The sequence below is a fragment of the Grus americana genome, chromosome 17, assembly GCF_028858705.1.
Source record: "Grus americana isolate bGruAme1 chromosome 17, bGruAme1.mat, whole genome shotgun sequence".
Classification (NCBI taxonomy): domain Eukaryota; kingdom Metazoa; phylum Chordata; class Aves; order Gruiformes; family Gruidae; genus Grus; species Grus americana.
Window position 1 is genome coordinate 9,207,822 of NC_072868.1, and position 17,827 is coordinate 9,225,648.

The 17,827-nt window shown below is 46.6% G+C and overlaps 2 protein-coding genes across 7 annotated transcripts in view; one reads left to right on the forward strand and one right to left on the reverse strand.

Moving 5' to 3' along the window:
* PLAGL2 (PLAG1 like zinc finger 2) lies at positions 1 to 17,183 on the forward strand. Of its 4 annotated transcripts, XM_054844988.1 has the most exons (4): positions 1 to 72; positions 2,598 to 2,707; positions 4,197 to 4,592; positions 5,509 to 17,183. In XM_054844988.1, the coding sequence occupies exons 3-4, from the start codon at positions 4,330 to 4,332 to the stop codon at positions 6,728 to 6,730; spliced, it is 1,485 nt and encodes a 494-aa protein (XP_054700963.1). In that variant the 5' UTR covers positions 1 to 72; positions 2,598 to 2,707; positions 4,197 to 4,329; the 3' UTR covers positions 6,731 to 17,183. The 4 variants fall into 4 exon arrangements, with proteins under 4 accessions (XP_054700963.1, XP_054700966.1, XP_054700964.1 ...); XM_054844991.1 differs by lacking the exon at positions 4,197 to 4,592; XM_054844989.1 differs by lacking the exons at positions 1 to 72; positions 2,598 to 2,707 and adding an exon at positions 2,718 to 3,963.
* Positions 15,342 to 17,827, reverse strand: part of TM9SF4 (transmembrane 9 superfamily member 4) — a 17,751-nt gene continuing 15,265 nt past the window's right edge. For 2 of the 3 annotated variants that reach the window (XM_054844986.1, XM_054844987.1), the window contains exon 18: positions 15,342 to 17,536. In XM_054844986.1, coding sequence (XP_054700961.1) covers positions 17,387 to 17,536 — 150 coding nt within the window. In that variant the 3' untranslated portion in view covers positions 15,342 to 17,386. The remainder of the gene's footprint in view (positions 17,537 to 17,827) is intronic. The other variant, XR_008579602.1, reaches the window with a different exon arrangement.

Consider the following 17,827-nt stretch of genomic DNA (forward strand, 5'->3'; position numbering starts at 1 on the left):
CACAATGCCCCGCACAATGGGGCCGCCGGGGCCTGGGCCGGAGCCGCGCCTGGCGGGGCCCGGGGGAACAGGGTGAGTGCGGGGGGCGGGAAGGGGAACGGCACCGGAGGAAGGGAGGGTGAGGGGCGGTGTCACAGCGGCCCCCTCCCCTCGGTGGCGGGGTTCCCTCAGGGGAGGGGGGGCGTGGGAGGAGGAGGTGGAGGGGGGCGTAGGCCGGGCCCGCCTCTCCCCCTCCCTCCCCTCAGGGCTGCGCCATGGTAACGTGGGGGGGTGGCACGTGTGCTCCCCATGGCACCGGTCCGGCCGCGTCCATATACCCTTCCTGGGGGAGGGTGGACTCCCGTTTCCCTCCCGGTGCAAACGGCGGAGCTGCCGAGGGGGGCCCTGGGGGCAACTCGGGGTCTCCCCCCGCTCCGGCAGTTCCGCCGCTTGCACCCCAGTTGCAACCAGCACGGTCGCACTCTGCCCTGGGGGCTTTGCAGCCGCTTTGGGGCTGAGTGGGTGAAAAAAAGCGTGTTTTTTGTAGCATAAATAAATCATCCCGGAGCCATATTGGCGTTTGGGACTTTCCCGGTGGTGCAGGAAAGGGGTTTGGGCTTTTAAAATCCCGCCTGTTGTCATATCAGGGAAGTGGAGCTCGGTCAGATGGGAAGATCATCCTGCGGGGATGGCGTGTCTGGTTACATCCTATGGGAAAGGTGCAGCAGCTTTTCCCTGGGTTTTAAAAGTAAATGCAAACTTTACGCAGAGTTTTTTCCAAAATCTGTAAATCATCAAGTGGGGGAAACTGATACTGAGGCTGTAAAAACTTACATATCTAGAAACAACCGAAGTCACTCACTGCAAGAAAATAATGGTTTTCATAGGGGAAATCAGGGAATCATAATGACACGTGAGTTGGTGTTTGTGACTGTAGGAAAACTGTAAAGAAGGGTCAATGCAAGATGTGTAAGGAGGTAGGAGAGTGATTTTTACATCCAGAGCTGGCATTGGCAAGGCTGGTACTGAAGTACTGCATCTAGGTCTGGTATCCACTTTTTTCCCCCCCTTATAATTAAAAAAAAAACCACCCCATGATAGGGGATGTAGAAAAGTCACAAAAGTGATCTGAGGTCGGGAAGGTGTGCCTTGCAGTCAGGAGTCAGAGCTGGAATTGATTAGAACACTGTAAGGAAAGTAGGGGGTAATTTTATTAGGCTGTGCGGGAGCTTTGAAAGACCTGCTCCAAGAGATGTTGCTGCAGCAGTTTGAGGTGTTGTGGTCACTGGGCGTCATGTAGGAAAGTCAATAAATGCATGAGCGCACTCGTGCCCCGGGACAGTGCCAGGCCTGACACTGCAGCTGGGATCACTGCGAAAGCTGGGTTTGAGGCACGACACCAGGCTGAGGCCGAGTGCCCACCATGGATTCTGGCCTCTGCTTTCTGTCATGTAGCCGGCACCTTCCGCTTGGGCAAGTTTAAGCTTTAACAACTTAAAATAGCTTAGCAAACCTGAGCGGGGGACTGATGTAGCTGGGGGAGGAAAAATTTAAAAATAAGTTACTTTTCAGCTGAGTAAGTTCCTTCAGCCACACCACCGTGCAGCTGTAAACCAGCTGGGCCAGCACAATGCAGAAGCAGGTGGTGAGGACTGCGGGGATGCAGGAGTCCCCAGGGCAACTTCTCTGTCCCTGCAGGAAGAAAAGTGACAGTACTGGAACAGCTCCTTAGCAAAAGCACAGCAGGGCTTAGCAGGTAGAAGCCAAAAACCAGCCAAATACAAATCGGACGCAAGAGATGCCCTTTAGAAAAGAGAAACCACAGCTCCACAATCCAGGCAGCCTGCCAGGCCCTGTGTCTCTGTCTCCCGCTGCTGCTGCGTACCCGCTCCAGCCAGATCAGCACAGCTTTGCTGCCAGTCCGGTCAGAGAACTCATCCAGGCTCCTTTTTAATTTTTCCTGATTATTTTTAACCTGGGCAGTTCACCAATCTGGTTCCCAGCCTAGGTCACAAGGTTTTTCCGCACAGCCGAGGACTAGTATAAAGCTTTCTAAGATAAGCAGGTTTTCCAGTACTGGTAGAAACGCTATGATGTACAAGCTGACATACAAGCTTCTCTGAACAAGTAGATGAAGTGTTTCTACAGAGCGGTGACTGTTTCTCTCTGGTGGCTACAGAGTTATAGTCAACAGGGAGTCCATTGGAAATGTTCGTCGGGGAAATGTTAATAAGAAAACCAATTGAGTTTTTTAAAATGTAGATATATAGATCTTGCAGAGAGTTTTCTAGCCAAGCATGAACTATGTTGTTGACTTTCCATTGCTACTGTGTTTCACTCCTACTGGGTGAGACCCTCATCTTGTTTTTTCTTTCTTACTCCACAGCTGTCAGTGTCCTAGGACATGCATTTAGACGTAGAAACAGACCCAAATAGAGTCCTTTTTCTTACTAGAGCCTTACAGTTTTAGAGGAAAGTCAACAAAATTTTACAATAATTGACTAAAGAGATTACCATATCTTAACTCACTTGTATTTGGGTTTCCACTCTGAAGGCGATAGATAGTTCATGCGCTTTACTGTTAAAGACAGCAAAATTCAAAGTCTGTCTTCTTTCAGGTAGCTTTGAAACTGGCATGGATGGCTGAGCTTGTTCAGAGGGAAAGAAGCAACTACCTGGCGAAAGTGGCAGAGACTCCTGGAACACGTGCACCGCTCTGAAGCAGGAGGTAGATAACACTTAGCTGTTCCGGCACACATCTCCTACAGAGGTGAAATACTCACTGTCTTAGACACCTACAAAGGAAGACTGCTCTGAACCGCAGGACTGCTGTCCCCTGAGGGGTAGGAGCAGCCATCACATCCCACTGGGTTGTACCAAAGTGGCACCTCAGCAGTTCTAGTCCTTTATTGTTCTGCTCTGAGTAGATTCAGCCCGCACAAAACTGAATTCTGTTCTTAATGAACACTTCCAGTCCTCATAGTGACACATTTTCTTGGAGTTGTCCCATTTCCCAGTGTGTTCCAGCCAGAGGGAACCATTCATGATATTGTGAGCAATGTGTAGTTACGGTTATTGTTATTTCAGCTATTCATAACGTTCAGTGGTGCACTTTCTTAATGGGGGTTGGTTAGTTCCCTTGTAGTTGCACATCCTGCCCACAACTGGCACTTGTGTTGATGTGCAGGCAGGAAGTTCCTCCCTCTGAAGCAATCATGGAGTAAGAAAAAGCTTGAGGGTTTGATGCTATTTTAAGAAGAGTTTCTCAGGCAACTAAATTCAGTGAAAGAGATCTTCTCTGAGGTTTTTATTTCAGCTAACCGTTTACCAGTTTACGTGTTAGTAGAACCATATAAAAATGCAGTACTTCACCAAAAAGACAAACATAACTCAAGAACATCCTGCTAAAAGAAATTAATGTAGATTTTCATCAACATGAAAGCCAGCAGAGCATACAGGAGGTTTATTTTGTTGAACAGGAAACAGTTTGAGCTTCCATTATCAATGAATGAGTGTGTAAAAGAAAAAAAATAAAAATAAAATTGCTCGTTACTGCAGAAAATTTGCTAATCCAGAGAGACAGAATCTGCACCACAATAGAAAAGTGAAAATATAATGACTAATCACACCCAGAAGAGAAGCAGCATCTGTTGCCTTCCTGAAAAAGGTATGATGTTGCTGATAAATTTTCTGTTGACCCATACGTATTAATTCAGATGGATTTGCAAGGAGATGGTCTTACTAGTGTACCAGGTTGGTAGCAGAGTGGATGAAAAAAAAAAATATAAGAGAACCTTAGTTTCTCTGAGAAGCTCTAGAAGGGAATTCCACATAAGCAAAGATCAAGAGCGAATGAGAATAGACTGTGAAAAAACTGAAAAAATGGGATAAGAAGCGATCTACAAAACACACGGGGAAAGGTGAGGTATTTAGAGCTACAGAGACACCCATCTACAGCATTTCGGAAGAAAATGCATGTAACAGGTAACACTGGCTCTTAATAGTTTCAAAAATATAATTCAGAAAAAGTTTAACATCATTTTATTCATGTAGCAGGGGTTAAGGGAGAAAAGAACAAAACACATTCTGGAGATGTGAGTCTCGTGTCTGTGAACACACATCTTTTCATATTTATAATGCTTGTTGAATGCTTACACGCGTTTGTGTGCACGGGTGAAAGATGCAGTGTCTTAACACCAACCCTTCTGTGATTTCAGATGAAGGGTTGCTGCTATTAAAGCAGTTTGGTCACAGAGGGTTGCAACAGAAAACTGCACTGGCACACCATCACAGCAAGAAGCCTGCAGGCTCAAGTTCTGCTTGACATGGCCATGTTCTACTAGACCTGCCATGACGGCATTTTTTCCCAGTGTTCCCAACTGGATTCAAGATGCAAAGCAGGAGGAGGAAGAGACAGGCTGGAAATTAGTCCCCAGACCAAGAGGTGAAGAGACCGAAAGTCAGGGAAAATGCCAATGTGAAATATCGGAGACCTCCTTCACTAATGTGGACAAGCTGAGAACTCACACACTTTCTCATACTGAGCAGAGACCATACAACTGCCCTCAGCTGCACTGTGGCAAAGCCTTTGCTTCTAAGTACAAGCTATATAGGTAGGTAACTGTGGAGTGCCTCTGCCAAACAGCGCTCCCCTACCAGAAGAGAGGGGAAACCCCCTCCATCGTGTTTTTGTGCTTGAATTTCTGAGAAGGTGGTGGAGGGGAAATGCCCTTGTTACCTTGCAAAGCAGTTGAGTCCCAGATGTTACCATACTTGGCATCTCTTTAAGCACCTTCCAGAGAACCTCAGATAATACTTTATCCTGAGCTCAAGCTGTTTTCTAAGGAGGAAATTGAAGCAGAAAGTGAAGTTCACAGATTAAAAACCAAATGAAAAGCAAGAACAGCATTCACATTTCATAAGCCCTACCTCTAACTTTCATCACAGGAATGTTTCTATGGCCGCTATTGTTCTAGCATGAAGAAGTAGAGTTCCTATTTATGTACTGAAATATAGCAGAGAATAATTAAATGATCTGATCACTAGAAACGTGAAACTAGATGAACGACAGTGTCAGAGAGTGTAAGATACCAAGGTGAAATCAGTCCACAGTGGCTGTCAACAGACATTGCCACAGTCTGACGCCTTCTGATGAAATGAAGCCGTCTCACCAGCAGACAAGCATTTCTTGTCATAAACTACCAAGGTTTTCTTTGTCATTTCCCCCTTTGATAGCCTCAACAGAGGGAACAGGAGCTGAGTAGACGACTGAAGTTTACCTGTGCGGAGGTAATGCATTCTAGGGAGGATGGGCACTGCTGAGACAGACTCCAACTGTTGCTTGAAACGTTGTACTTCTGTGCCTGGAGAGTCCCCGCTGCCCTGGCAGCATCCTTTAGTGGCAGTAAAATGCCATCTGGGATTTTTGTGGCACAAAGCGTAGAACACAAGGGAAAATTTTGAAAAAGTAGCATATGTTCTCTTAGGGGCTGGACACTAGTCTAAACTTTCCTGCTTTTCTCCCAAAAGGCATATGGCCACGCACTCTGCTCAGAAGCCTCATCAGTGTATGTACTGCGAGAAGATGTTTCACCGGAAAGATCACCTTCGCAACCACCTGCAGACCCACGATCCCAACAAGGAGGCCCTCCACTGTCCTGAGTGTGGCAAGAACTACAACACGAAACTTGGCTTCAGGCGACATCTGGCCATGCACGCAGCTGCCAGCGGTGATCTCAGCTGCAAGGTATGCCTCCAGACGTTTGAAAGTACCCAAGTCCTCCTGGAGCACCTCAAAGCTCATTCTAGGCGGGCTTCTGGTGGAGCAAAGGAAAAGAAGCATCCATGTGACCACTGTGACAGGCGCTTCTACACCCGAAAAGATGTGCGGAGACACTTGGTAGTGCACACGGGGCGGAAGGACTTCTTGTGCCAGTACTGTGCTCAGAGGTTTGGGCGGAAAGATCATCTGACCAGGCACATGAAGAAAAGCCACTCCCAGGAACTGCTGAAGATTAAGACAGAGCCAGTTGACATGTTGGGTCTCCTCAGCTGCAGCTCATCTGTCGCAGTGAAAGAAGAGCTGAGTCCCGTCCTTTGCATGGCATCCAGAGACATGATAGGTGGTAAGAGCTTCCCTGGCATGTTGCCTGTGGGCATGTACAGCACACATCTCCAAACCATGCCAAGCTCAGGGATGCCCCATTCTTTGGTTCCTAATTCTCTTCCAATGGGAATGAGCTATCCTCTGGAGTCTTCTTCTCCCATCTCCTCCCCACCGCAACCTCCTCCAAAGTATCAGCTTGGATCTACCTCATATTTGCCTGAGAAACTACCCAAAGTAGAGGTGGACAGCTTTTTGTCAGACTTCCCTGGCAGCCTGTCTCTCTCATCTGGTGAGCCTCAGTCCTCTTCGCCTCAGCCGCCCCCCCTGGATGAGGCTTTGCTTTCCAAGAGCCCTGCTAACCTTTCAGAGGCTCTCTGTGCTGCTAACATGGACTTTTCTCATCTTCTTGGCTTCCTCCCCCTAAATCTTCCTCCTTGCAATCCACCTGTATCATCAGGGGGATTGGTCATGGGCTACTCACAGGGGGAGACACAGCCACTGCTTACCACTTTGCAACATCAACCTCAAGAATCTCCTGGAGCTGGGGCCTCGCTGAACTTTGGGCCCCTTCATTCATTGCCCCCTGTCTTCACCTCCAGCTTGAGCACAACCACGCTGCCACGTTTCCACCAGGCATTCCAATAAGCTGAAAATAGCACTGGAGAACAGATCTTTCAGTCGCCCTTTTGTGGAGAGCCTTAAAAACGCACAACTCTTACTTCCCTTTGGGGTGTAAAAGCTTTGCAAAGCTGTTTCAGGCAGGAAGTTTCTGATCTCTGGAGGGAGCACTTGTAGACTGGAACAGCAGATATCCCCATGCAAATCCCAGTCCTGTACAGCAAAAAGATGTCAGCTAATAGACTGGATATATTTTATCTAATTTTTAATCTGTGAATCAGGAGCCGCGCTTAGCACTGACCTTCCCTGAGATCCTGGAGCTATGTTCCTCTTTGGGAAGGGACTGTCCCTGAGAAGGAGTTGAGACTCTTTCATCTTGGGCTTAACTTTTGAAGAGTCCAGCTTCCATTTCATGTTACCACACTGCAATTCTGGCAAAACAGCCAACACCTCCACACGGAGAAGGAGGAGAAGTCAAGATACCCGCTCTGTATGAAGCCAACGGGGAAGAGGCTGTCCTTCCCCACTACCTCTCATCCCGTCACCGAATACATCTTACTCCACGGAATACAGCTTACTCCACATCAGTGTTAAGCAACAAGACCGTTTACATAGTGAATTCAGAGACGTCACCTCATTCTTCTCTGTGGAGCCGTCAGGTTAAACTCATTACAGTGAACATTGTTTACACAACACAAACCTGTTTCCACCATTACAAAAATAGGAGGCACCAGAACACACTGGTTTTATATCTGGTGTAGCTAGAACACTGTTTACACAACGAAGTCAGGTTGCACTGATTTCTCTTCACGTATCATGTTCTTCCCCCATGGGGAAATACACTGCTTTTTGGACCACTTCAGCCTCTGCCGCTGTAGGCAACAGCTTCCCGCGTTTTCTCTCTGGCTATCCACACGTCAAGGGGATGGAGCAGCTCTCACAGCTTTGCTTGTTTTTGTTCTGTATGGATAAAGCCCTTTTCTTTTAAGTATCTCCCACAAGCAAACAGATCATGCATCTGTTCTGTAAACCAAAGCATGTGAAAAAGCTGGGTTAGGAGCTTGGGTGTCGTACCAGGCAGATGAGAACAGGCTGCAGGCTCCCACTCCATAGGTTCCCTTGAGATGAGGAACAGAGTATGAGTTTCTAGGGTTTTTTTTTTTTTTACCACAGCAGTTCAGTGAGGTCAGTACCCTTTTGGCTTATCCATGAAGCAGTCTCAAGAGGTGTATTTTTACCTCAGTCCTAAGGTGATAACATCCAGGAATCAGGAAGAAAAATTGGTCCCAGCTTCACATACACTCTGTTGGTATATTTGAAGCATTTTCCCCAACACTAATAGTTCTAATAAACGCTGAGGGTTTGGGCCTGCAGTCACCCTTTCACTTAGGATTTGATTCCACTGGCCTTTTTGTTCTCTCCTTCTCAAGCCTTGTCCCTTGAAGTTAAGGTCCTGCTTCCCCTGCACCACCTCTTAAATTCTTCCATGGACTGTCTACCTACTGAGGGCAGAAGGGTTACACTGTGAAGTGGCAGTGAGGCTGCTGATGTCATTTAGCATCTGTATCGTCTCCTGCTCTCATTTTCCTGGGCACTTGTACTGCAGATGGTAACATACGGAGGTCGATCTCACTATACGTTGGTGCGTGTCTATAGACACAGATCTTCATACCTCAGAATGGAAGAGCCATTGTAGGCCAATATAAACCAGGAAATCCGTCAATATTGTTCTCCATAAATCTAGAAAATGCAAGATCTACCTCTACTCTGTTATCTCAGCTCCTTCAGCGACACCAGATGCTGTCCTCCCTCATCTCCCCCAAGTACAGCCATTTCAGTCAGTGTGTATTACTTTCTGCTGAGCCATTGATCCCACAGCGTGACATTAGCCGTGCCTCATTTGTTCATAGGCTTGTCCCCCTTCCATTTTACTCAAGAATTTTATTTTTAATTTAGCTTAGTAATTCTTCCCAGAATGACTGTTTAGTGATCCATTGATTTTCCAAAACATAGATCAGTTGTTTTAGGTTAGCCAGCAATGCTGCAAATAATACTTTTGTATCAAAATGTAATATAAGATTTATTTACCTCAGCAATATCCTGTGGCAATGATCTCCCTGAGTTAAATGCAGTACTTCCTTTTCTCCACTGTAAAATGTTGCCTTTCAAAGTTCAACGAGTGCCTTCTTGTTCTCTAACATAGAAAAGGTAAATAGGGCATTTCAGCTAGTCTTCTGTTTACCGTCATTGAATACCTCAGGTCTGTCTTCTGTCGCTTTTCTCTTTGCAAAGTAAAGAGTTTCACGCTGTTATCTGATATGCAAGCCTTATCCCTGTCTTCAGTTGAGACGATTTTTTTTTTTTTTTGGCAAATAAATGGTCAGAACCGATCACATACAGCAAGTGAGGATTATCAGATTTATGCAATGCCATCTTCCATTTCAGAACATTCAGCTTTCTTGCTTTTTGCCTGCATTGTACTCTGAACACATGTCATCACTGGAATTCCTTTAGCAGTGGTAGCTAAACTTAGAGTCAGGCATCTTTTTCCTACCAGTAGTCTGTCAAAGAATAAATGGAATTCATTTTGCTATTATTTGCACGTGTGATTTGCTTTCCGCAGCTATTCTAACAAGCAGAATTGCAATAACATTTGTTAACAAAAGGAGAATCTAAACCAGTAAAGGGAGCGTGTTCGGAGATGGCACGCTGGAGCTAATACTGGGTATTTGCACTGGAAAATGGATTTGAAGTTCCTGTTCCGCAACAGAGCTTATCACCTGCAAGTATTGTGTCAGCCAGTCTAAAACTAATGAGGCTACTTCCATTTGAAATACTAAGCACGCAATTCACAAAACAAATTATTTCCTAAAGCTAGGCAGCAAACAACTTTTACCTGTTCCTAAGAAAAACTGAGCATCTAAGATACACAACTTGGGACCCTAAGTTCATTAGGAAGTACGTACCGAGCTGTTAGGAAAATCAGAAGAAGTCAGCTTGGACAAGCTCCTGCTCATGCGACTGTCGGTAAAACACTGAGGAAGATTGCTGCAGCACAGCCTGGAAAACTGTTCTGTGGTTTATCTGCAGGACATTTGTGCACGAGGGAATGGTGGCCATTGTGCTTGTTAGGTGATATAAAGAAAAAGAGTTTCATCCCAGAAAGGGTTTGGGGTTTTGTTTGTTTGTTTGTTTTGAGGGTTTGGGGGTTTTTTGTTTTTAAATCAAGGTTTAGGGATGTTTAAGTGAACATGCTACTTTCTCTCCCAAGATCATTATTAAAATAGGGAATGGGAGACTGCAGGGAAGCATGACAAACATGAAACACACACCCATAGCATCAGTGTCCATGAAGACAGAACCAAGCATTACACTCAGATACAGGCATTCCTTGGCTGATCATCGAGGACCACGAGTTAAGGACTCCAAGTACAGGAGACCACTGCGAGTCAGCCAGGACAAATACAAATTAAGCCATTTGGGGAGGCAGAAAATGCTTTTGATGGAAGAGAGGAGTTCTTAAAGCGGTATTTTCAAAGAGGCTCAATGAACACAGGTGACGGGAAGCTAGGCTGGACTTTACACCGAGGTAGGACAGCAGAGAAGCCCTGAGATTTGAGACACCAAGCACCAGCTGTATGAAAGCAAGACAACTCAGAGCATGAACCTGCCAGAACTGATGAAACTCACCTGTAATAAACACCATGCCAGTAGAAATCTCACACTCTTATCCCACAAACAGTGTACAAGGCAGCCACTAAAGATGTTGAGCATTTTAAGTGCTAAATGAAAGTTGTCTTCAGTGGCAGAGCCCTGTGAACCACCCTGTTATATCATTATTCCAGGCACATCTGTATTGGAAAGGTGGCATCAGATTGAGCCTGAGAGGAGCAACTACAGCAAATAATTGGTCAGGAGGGTTAAGTAAAGGAGTGTTTTAAAGCATGGCTGACATGGGGGGTTCAGGACCTGTAGGAACTGTGCAGACAACCAAGATATAAAATCATAGAGCACAAGGCTGTGAAAGGAAAGGACACAAATATGCCAGCAATTATAAATCAGACCCTAGATTCTCAGAAAGGCAAAGACATAATGTCCCCCTAGAAATAAGAATTATTCCAGTTTGCTCGTTAGAAAATACACAAGACAAGCCATTTCCATGGCAGCAGAGGGTTAACTCACCTAGCCAGTCCTTCCCAGGCTCAGATTTCTAGAGCTGTGTGAAAGTCTGGAGATCTTTTTTCCCCATGGGATTACAGCTCGCTCAAAATCCATTTGTATGAAGGAACGTGTTAACTTGCATTTGCTTCCACTGAATTTCACTTGACAGAATATCCACGTACAGCGTTTTGACAGACCCTGTTCAGCTGTCTCACAATAGTGCCTGCTCTTTAGCCTCAGTGTTGAAAAATGTTGTCACTTCAATGGGAATCCCTTTTTTCCCTCCGGTAGATTGATGATTTCAGTACTTTTGTTGGGAGCTCAGCTCTTTGTTCTTTAATTCCTTCCTTGCTGACAGGTGAATAGCAGCTGCTTGGAAGATTTCCTGCAGTTCACTGAAAAATCCCCATTTTCTTTCTCTACCATTGCATCACCTTTGCTATCTGGAAAGAATAATCCTGCAGAGGCATTTTCTACTGCCTGCAATTAAAATTTTTACAAAGAAATCTTCAAAGATGCTCTCCCCATCACCCTACCTTCTTGCTTATCCTCTCTAATCCTAGTTACTCAGGCTCACTGAATTCTCCCTCGGGTGCCTATTTTTAGTTAATTGCTTGCCCAAACCCTGTAGATACTCTGCCACCAAAGAGCGAAGTGGATGAATGGCTTGAACAGAACCGCTTCATTAAAACTTTATGGGTTTCCATCTTTATCCAAAATTTGCTTCTTTTTTGTAACTTATTTCTTGTATTTTTCCATCTGAAGCTCCAACTACAATCTCGCCCGACACCCACCTGTAGAAAGCAGTTTGGTTTTGCCTGGTCTGCTGGACCAGGACTTGGGAAACCCGGACCCTGTTCTCACTTGTATCACCAACCCTGGCACCTCTCACCCTTTCTGTGCCCGTTTCCCTGCAACGGGCCACAGCAATACTGACCCTCCCTCCTAAAGCAGCGGGAAGCTGCCCAGGGAAACACGCCTTTACTACTGACACAGCTTTCTTGCAGGACCACTATTTCCCACTCCCCCTACCACCACCACATTAGTAGACTCCTCTCAGGTTTTGCTGTCCCTGCCGCACAATTCATGTGTGCTCACATCAGGCTCACCTCCATACTATTCCCCCCACCCTGCAACATACTCGCTTCATTCTGGTGAGTAACCAGGATCCCTTAGGAATCCTTCCACCTGTTTCAGCCATTCTGTACCTCCAGGTAAGGAGTTTTCTTCCAGAGCGCTTCCTCAGCGGGCTCCTGCGTGATCTGCACCCGCAGCCGTCTCCACACCATTACACAGACCACTTTCCACTAAACGCTTTAGGCTGCCACAGAAACAGGTCAAGCAAAAATTGAACCCGTGATCAGAAAATGATACCCAGAAAACAAATCATGTTCTGCTTCTCACAAATCTACACCATGAGATTAGCTTGGCTTTCCTATCAAAAGTACTTTTTATTTCTTATGCGCACAGGTAGGCTTGCAGGAAGAGACTGAAGCATCTTCCTCACTGTATGCTCATAGCTGAAGCTAGGTCTGCAGTCGTCCTTTCCACCAGTGCCTAAATATTGGCATGCACAAAGAATGTACGTGACATGGAGGTAGCATCTCTGTATCGGGAGATCACAGCGACAAGGAAAGATAAAGGCAATGTGAAAGATGAAGAAAAGGGAATTTGGAATCCATTTTTTTTAATTACTATTAAATAGGTCAGCTCTTCAGTTAAGGGAACAATCCTCAACATGAAAGTGTCTTGTTAAAAACAACCATCCCTCATTTTAACAGTCATCTTCACCATCCATCTCACATACTGTCTTTCTTTGAAACTACTATGCAAGTGGATAACCAGCTGTCACACAGAACGTACCGAGATGATCAGGGACAGCTCTGTGTGCAGCCTGCAGGATGGGAACAGCTACAGCATCTGTCGCTCGGCACGTGGTCCCTGGCTAGTTTAGCATCCAGGCAAACAGATCACATACCTGCCCCCAGCTGCCCATTTTCCTCTGCAGTTCAGTGTCTTGCACTTGAAGGTAACACAGAAGTTTCTGCTTATGGAACTCACCAGCACACCCCGCTTCAAGATGTGACTGAAAACGGTGCACAAGCCTGCATGTTCGAGCAGAGAGCTGGCAGTGGGAGCAAGCAGATTCCATAACTCCGGCTAGAAGCCTGTCTTGAGTTTACGACTTCTCCTTGCCCTACTGAGTGCCTCAGCCTTGACTGCTTTGTGGGTTTTTCCCCCACTCTGGTGATCCCTAATATCTAGAAACTATTTTTAGAAAGGTTGTTTTGTAACATTTGTACCAGTATTTTCCTTAAACAAGGATATTGAACAAAAATGGAGATGTCTGCCTTCGAGGTGGTCCGACAACCGAGTGGTTGCGAGAGGGAGGACAGAGGGAACCTGTGGGGGCCGTGAAGAACTCGCCCCTGGGAGCAGTCGAGCTCTGAAACTGCTGCTGGACGAGAAGCTGCTGAGTGGCCTCTGCAGCCAGGAGTCACACCAAGAACCCTCTCCCGGGCAGGGCTGCCCCAGCACAAGCTCTGCCCTCCGTTGCAGGCTGCAGGAGCAGCTGACCAGAGGACAGCGTTCAATCCAGAGCCCCCAAACGTCCCATTGTAAGGGACAGAGCTCGAGATTTCTCAGCGCTGGGACTGATGGGAGAGATTCAGTGTCTCTCCCTGGGGCTGACATTCACACTGCCTATTCTTGTGCTGGATCTCGACAGAGCCAGTGCCTGACCTCCCTTCCTGCAGCTACAGCTGCCCAAGCCAGAAGCTTCCCATTGTTAAAGCTCAACTGTTTTTCTAAAAGCAAACATTCTAGCACTTTTACACACAGTGAATGACCTCTTTTAATGGAGTATTTTGGGGGCTGTAAACAAGGTTTTTACATTGTAAAAATATTAAGTGCCATTAGGAAATGTACAGGTAATCACTAAAATTAGCTCTTTCATTGTCTTGCAAAATGAAGTTCAAATTGAAAGCATTTTTTATAATGAAGTCGTTTATTAAAAGCATTTTAATTATCTGTCCCAGGTGTCTTCTTGGAGGGGAACGGGGATTTTGGTTTAAGTAAAGACAGAATCATAAGGCAAGTCAAAGACCAGTTTCCTACATGAACCCACACAGACTTGTTTCTTTCAAGCAAAGAATTAGACCCAAAAAAAGGACACGGCACCCTGCTGGGGATGCAGCGACAGCCGATACCATTATCTCCTGCCAAGGAGAATAACGTTTGTTAGACAGAAAGTTCTGGTCCCTTGGTTTACTAAAATTACCAGCCCGCGTGGAAGCATTTCAGATGAGTACAGCCCACTCCCCGCTTCCAGATAACCTCGCCACATTTAGCTCCCCAGGACTGCGCTGTGCACAAGGGCAGAACCAGAACCAAACCTTAAAGCTTCAGCTACAACCATCTGTCACCAGCCGCAGAAGCATTTTAAAAGACATGAAAAAGGGCAAAGAGCACCCTGCGCTCTCGGGAGTCTCTTCAGAAGATGGTTTAAAGGCTGACAACCATTTTCAGTGTTCAGGTACTTTTCTAGGTATGATCTAGTTGTCGTTCTTAATGCAGTCGCTGGTAACGTGCTGTTTCCTCAGCAGTGCTTTCCTGCAGAGCGGAGGGCTACGACATGACATGACTACAGCAACACCGCTTCACTAGCCTGCCTAAAGATGAAAAATGAGTTCAGCACAGATTGTCCTGTTGGTGGAGCTGAAGCCTTCCTTTGCCATTTTCAAGGGGAGAAGAGACTACTCAGATGATTTTTTGAGTTTTAAGGTATTTGCCTGCTCTGGTCTCAGCAGGTGATCAGGGTCACAGACATTCATCAGCCCCCAACACTGGCATCCCATAACATTCTCAACGCCACAAGAACAGTGAATTCACTCTCCCTCCCTCAGTCAGCATCTTTAACTGACGCTTGCTGCCTTCCTGCCACATACAACCCCCAGCAAAAACACACAATGCTGGGACAGACAGTAAACTGGAAGCTAATGATGAAGGCTTGGTTTCCACAGCACCAACAAACCTCCAAAGTACTACTCAGAGGAAGGAGATGGCAGCTTCCTTCTGAGTTGTACTCTCACCTCTTGCTCTAAAGCACCATGTATTTGCCCAACGCTCTCAGCCTGTCAGCCACCCGACAGCCCTGCTCGATCTGTTAGCGCTACACAAGTCAAACAACGCATTTTGCACACAAGAGGAGAGTTGCTTAAGCAGTCTTACCATGCAGTACAACGAAAACCAGATCCAAACGCCTTGACTGGTGGCATTTTAATTACAATACACGGCAGCACACAGGACATGCCACTCTGGGAGAAACTTACTGCTCAGTCAAGTTGACCAGGAGAAAAATACTACAAAGAAAACCACAGTGTATTCCAAGCTCTGCTTCTGACTGAAGCCACATGTCAAAGACCACGCAGGTGTCAAACAGGCTAAGTGTTATGAAAAGAAAATCCCAAGAGGTGGCTTAGGAGAACCCAGGAGAACAGGACAATGGCAGATTTATTTACAATAGGACACAAAGAATACGTACATTAATTAAAAATTACAAAGAATACAGAGAAAACACTTTGGGGAAGGGAGAGAAATCAATGCTGGCTGAGCCTCTCCACTGGGGCAGGAGGGAAAAAAAAACAACCCAAACAACCAAAATCTCAGAGAGGGATCTCAAATCAGAACCGACACAGGGCTCCACAGCACAGTTTGGCTCACACATCCCCTGCTCCCTTTTTCCATCCTTGATTCCTGGCTGATTAGACTTTGGCATGATGGGTGGCTGAAGAAGCTATTAGGCAAGGCTGGAAACACGCAGTGCCAAGGAGTCAAGCCACACGGGAAGCCAGCTCCCTGCAGGGTAAGAGACATTGGTCCTTGCGTGGACCTGGTGGAAAGTCTTATGGCAATCGGTTAAAAAAAAGGCCCAAACCCCTCAAGGGTGCACATGTCAGTGCTGGTAGCAGGGAAGGCTTTGGGCAGTTCTGGGCTGGAACCTCGTCACCCTGTGGCAGCTGGTCATTTGGAGACCTTACTGCTTACTACAGCAAGAAGCAAAAGCAAAATTTTCCTAGATCTCACTAAAAAAACCCCAAAACACTCCACCTCTCCCCTGTAGCCCTGACTGAACTCAGCTAGTCTGGGGATGGAGGGAGCCTTCACTGTCACGTGGAACCTTCTTACTGGTAAACATCATTGCAGTGACCAAAATAAAAAACAACTTTAACCTCTTTTAAAAAGAGTTTCCCATGGGCTGATTCAGGCATCAAGCCACGGAAAGAGAGGAGCCCGCTGCAGAAGAGCCCACATCGGCTATCCCGGAGGGCTTGGACTGTTTTGTGGAGAAGAACAAAATACAGCTTAGGGTGTACACTTTTTCTGTTCCCTGGAGGTAGAGAATCTAAGAGGAAGAAGAGAGCAGCAAGAGCAGCTGGAGCACAGGGCAGGTAGTAAGACAGCCTGCTTCTGGCAACGGGAGAACTCCTCAGGGCCTCTCCCTCTGTCCCCAGCCCCTTCTGCACGGCCTGCATACACCTCGCAGTAGTTCAGGCCCAATACTGCATCAGATCGCTTGGCACTAAAGCGACGGCGTTGCAGCCTTCTCTCCACGGGGCTCTGCGCAATCCCGGCGGGGCTCCCGGGAAGGAAGCCTGCCCTGTTTCCTCACACGGCTGGAGTGGAGCTATCGACAGAACAAACCCTTGCATTACCTCACACATCCTTCCAGTCCTGTATTCTGGCACCAGCACAATCACGCCGCTTCCACCAGAACGTTACGTCCTGCTGCACCTTCCGAAAGGGAGGAAATCCCACCCTCCCTCAGCCCTTCCAGAGATATCCAAAGTGGCACACGCTGTCCAAGGCTGGAGGGAGAAATGATGCCGAGAGTTGCAGTTCTCAAGCTCTGTCAGGGTGAAATTGCACTTCCCAGGCTCCGAATGGCACCTCCAGCAAATTGTAAACAAGCCGAATCCAGGACTTCTGCGGTCAGAGCCCGCCAGACTCATGCTCCTTTAGGCTCCTTTTATTTTGCCATAGTCAAGCTCCCTCTTCTGTGCAGAGATGAAGGCAGGCAAGAAACCCAGTCTGATATTTGTCTGAAGAATCTCCCTGAATCCTAGAGCACCCTAGGGGTTGGAAGAAAACATTTTCACAAGTGTTTCCATTGCTGTCTCAAATTCATTTGTCATCAACATAAAAAAAAAAAAAAGGATGAATTAGCAAAAAGAGGGTTTACTTATACAGAGGGATATTTCTCTGCTAAAAACCTCCCTCAAATATGGAACAGGATAATAAAGTTAAAATGTAAGGTATCTACAGACCCCTTTTCCCCCCAGGAAGTAGCCCAGAATCCATGTACACTGTGCCAAAGTTACATTCCAAAACGAGGAGTTATTTATTTCTCTTGTCACTCTCCCACTGTATTTTGTTTCCTTAAAGAACTTGGGAGAAGATGGCCCCTTTACTCCCAGGAGGACACGCATTCAGGTGTCTACTTTCTGCTGGGTCTCTGCCTCTTCAGTCTATTTTCACTGCGGCATAGATCTTCCGGACAAACATGTAGGCTGCATAGAAGCCAATGGTGCCAGTGAGGAGCCAGAAGGACAAGACCATAAGGGCGGTGTAGCCGAAGTATAGCAAGGAGGGAATGAACTCAACAATATCCAGCTGAAACAGAAGAGGAAAAAACAAGCAAAATCAAGTATAGAGGTAATAAGAGTTAACTCCCCAAACCAGCCAGTGCCCTGTACGAGGGAAGATTTGATAAAGGGAGGAAACCCTCCTCTCGATTCATTTTTGTCTGGCTGAAAAAGAGATCCCTTTTGAGGTGGGAACACTGCTCTGCACAGGTAACACAGGCAGGGGCCTTGGGCACTTACAACCATCTCTTCCCTCTGGAAGGGCTAGTAAGCTGCCTTGGGCTGGCATGGGGACAGACTAGGAGCAGGCAGTCCCACC

Excerpts from the sequence above, each read along its gene's own strand:
- PLAGL2 (XM_054844988.1), top strand. The coding sequence starts at position 4,330 with ATGACGGCATTTTTTCCCAGTGTTCCCAACTGGATTCAAGATGCAAAG. Across the intron at positions 4,593-5,508 it reads TCTAAGTACAAGCTATATAG|GCATATGGCCACGCACTCTG; the intron begins GTAGGTAACTGT and ends TTCTCCCAAAAG.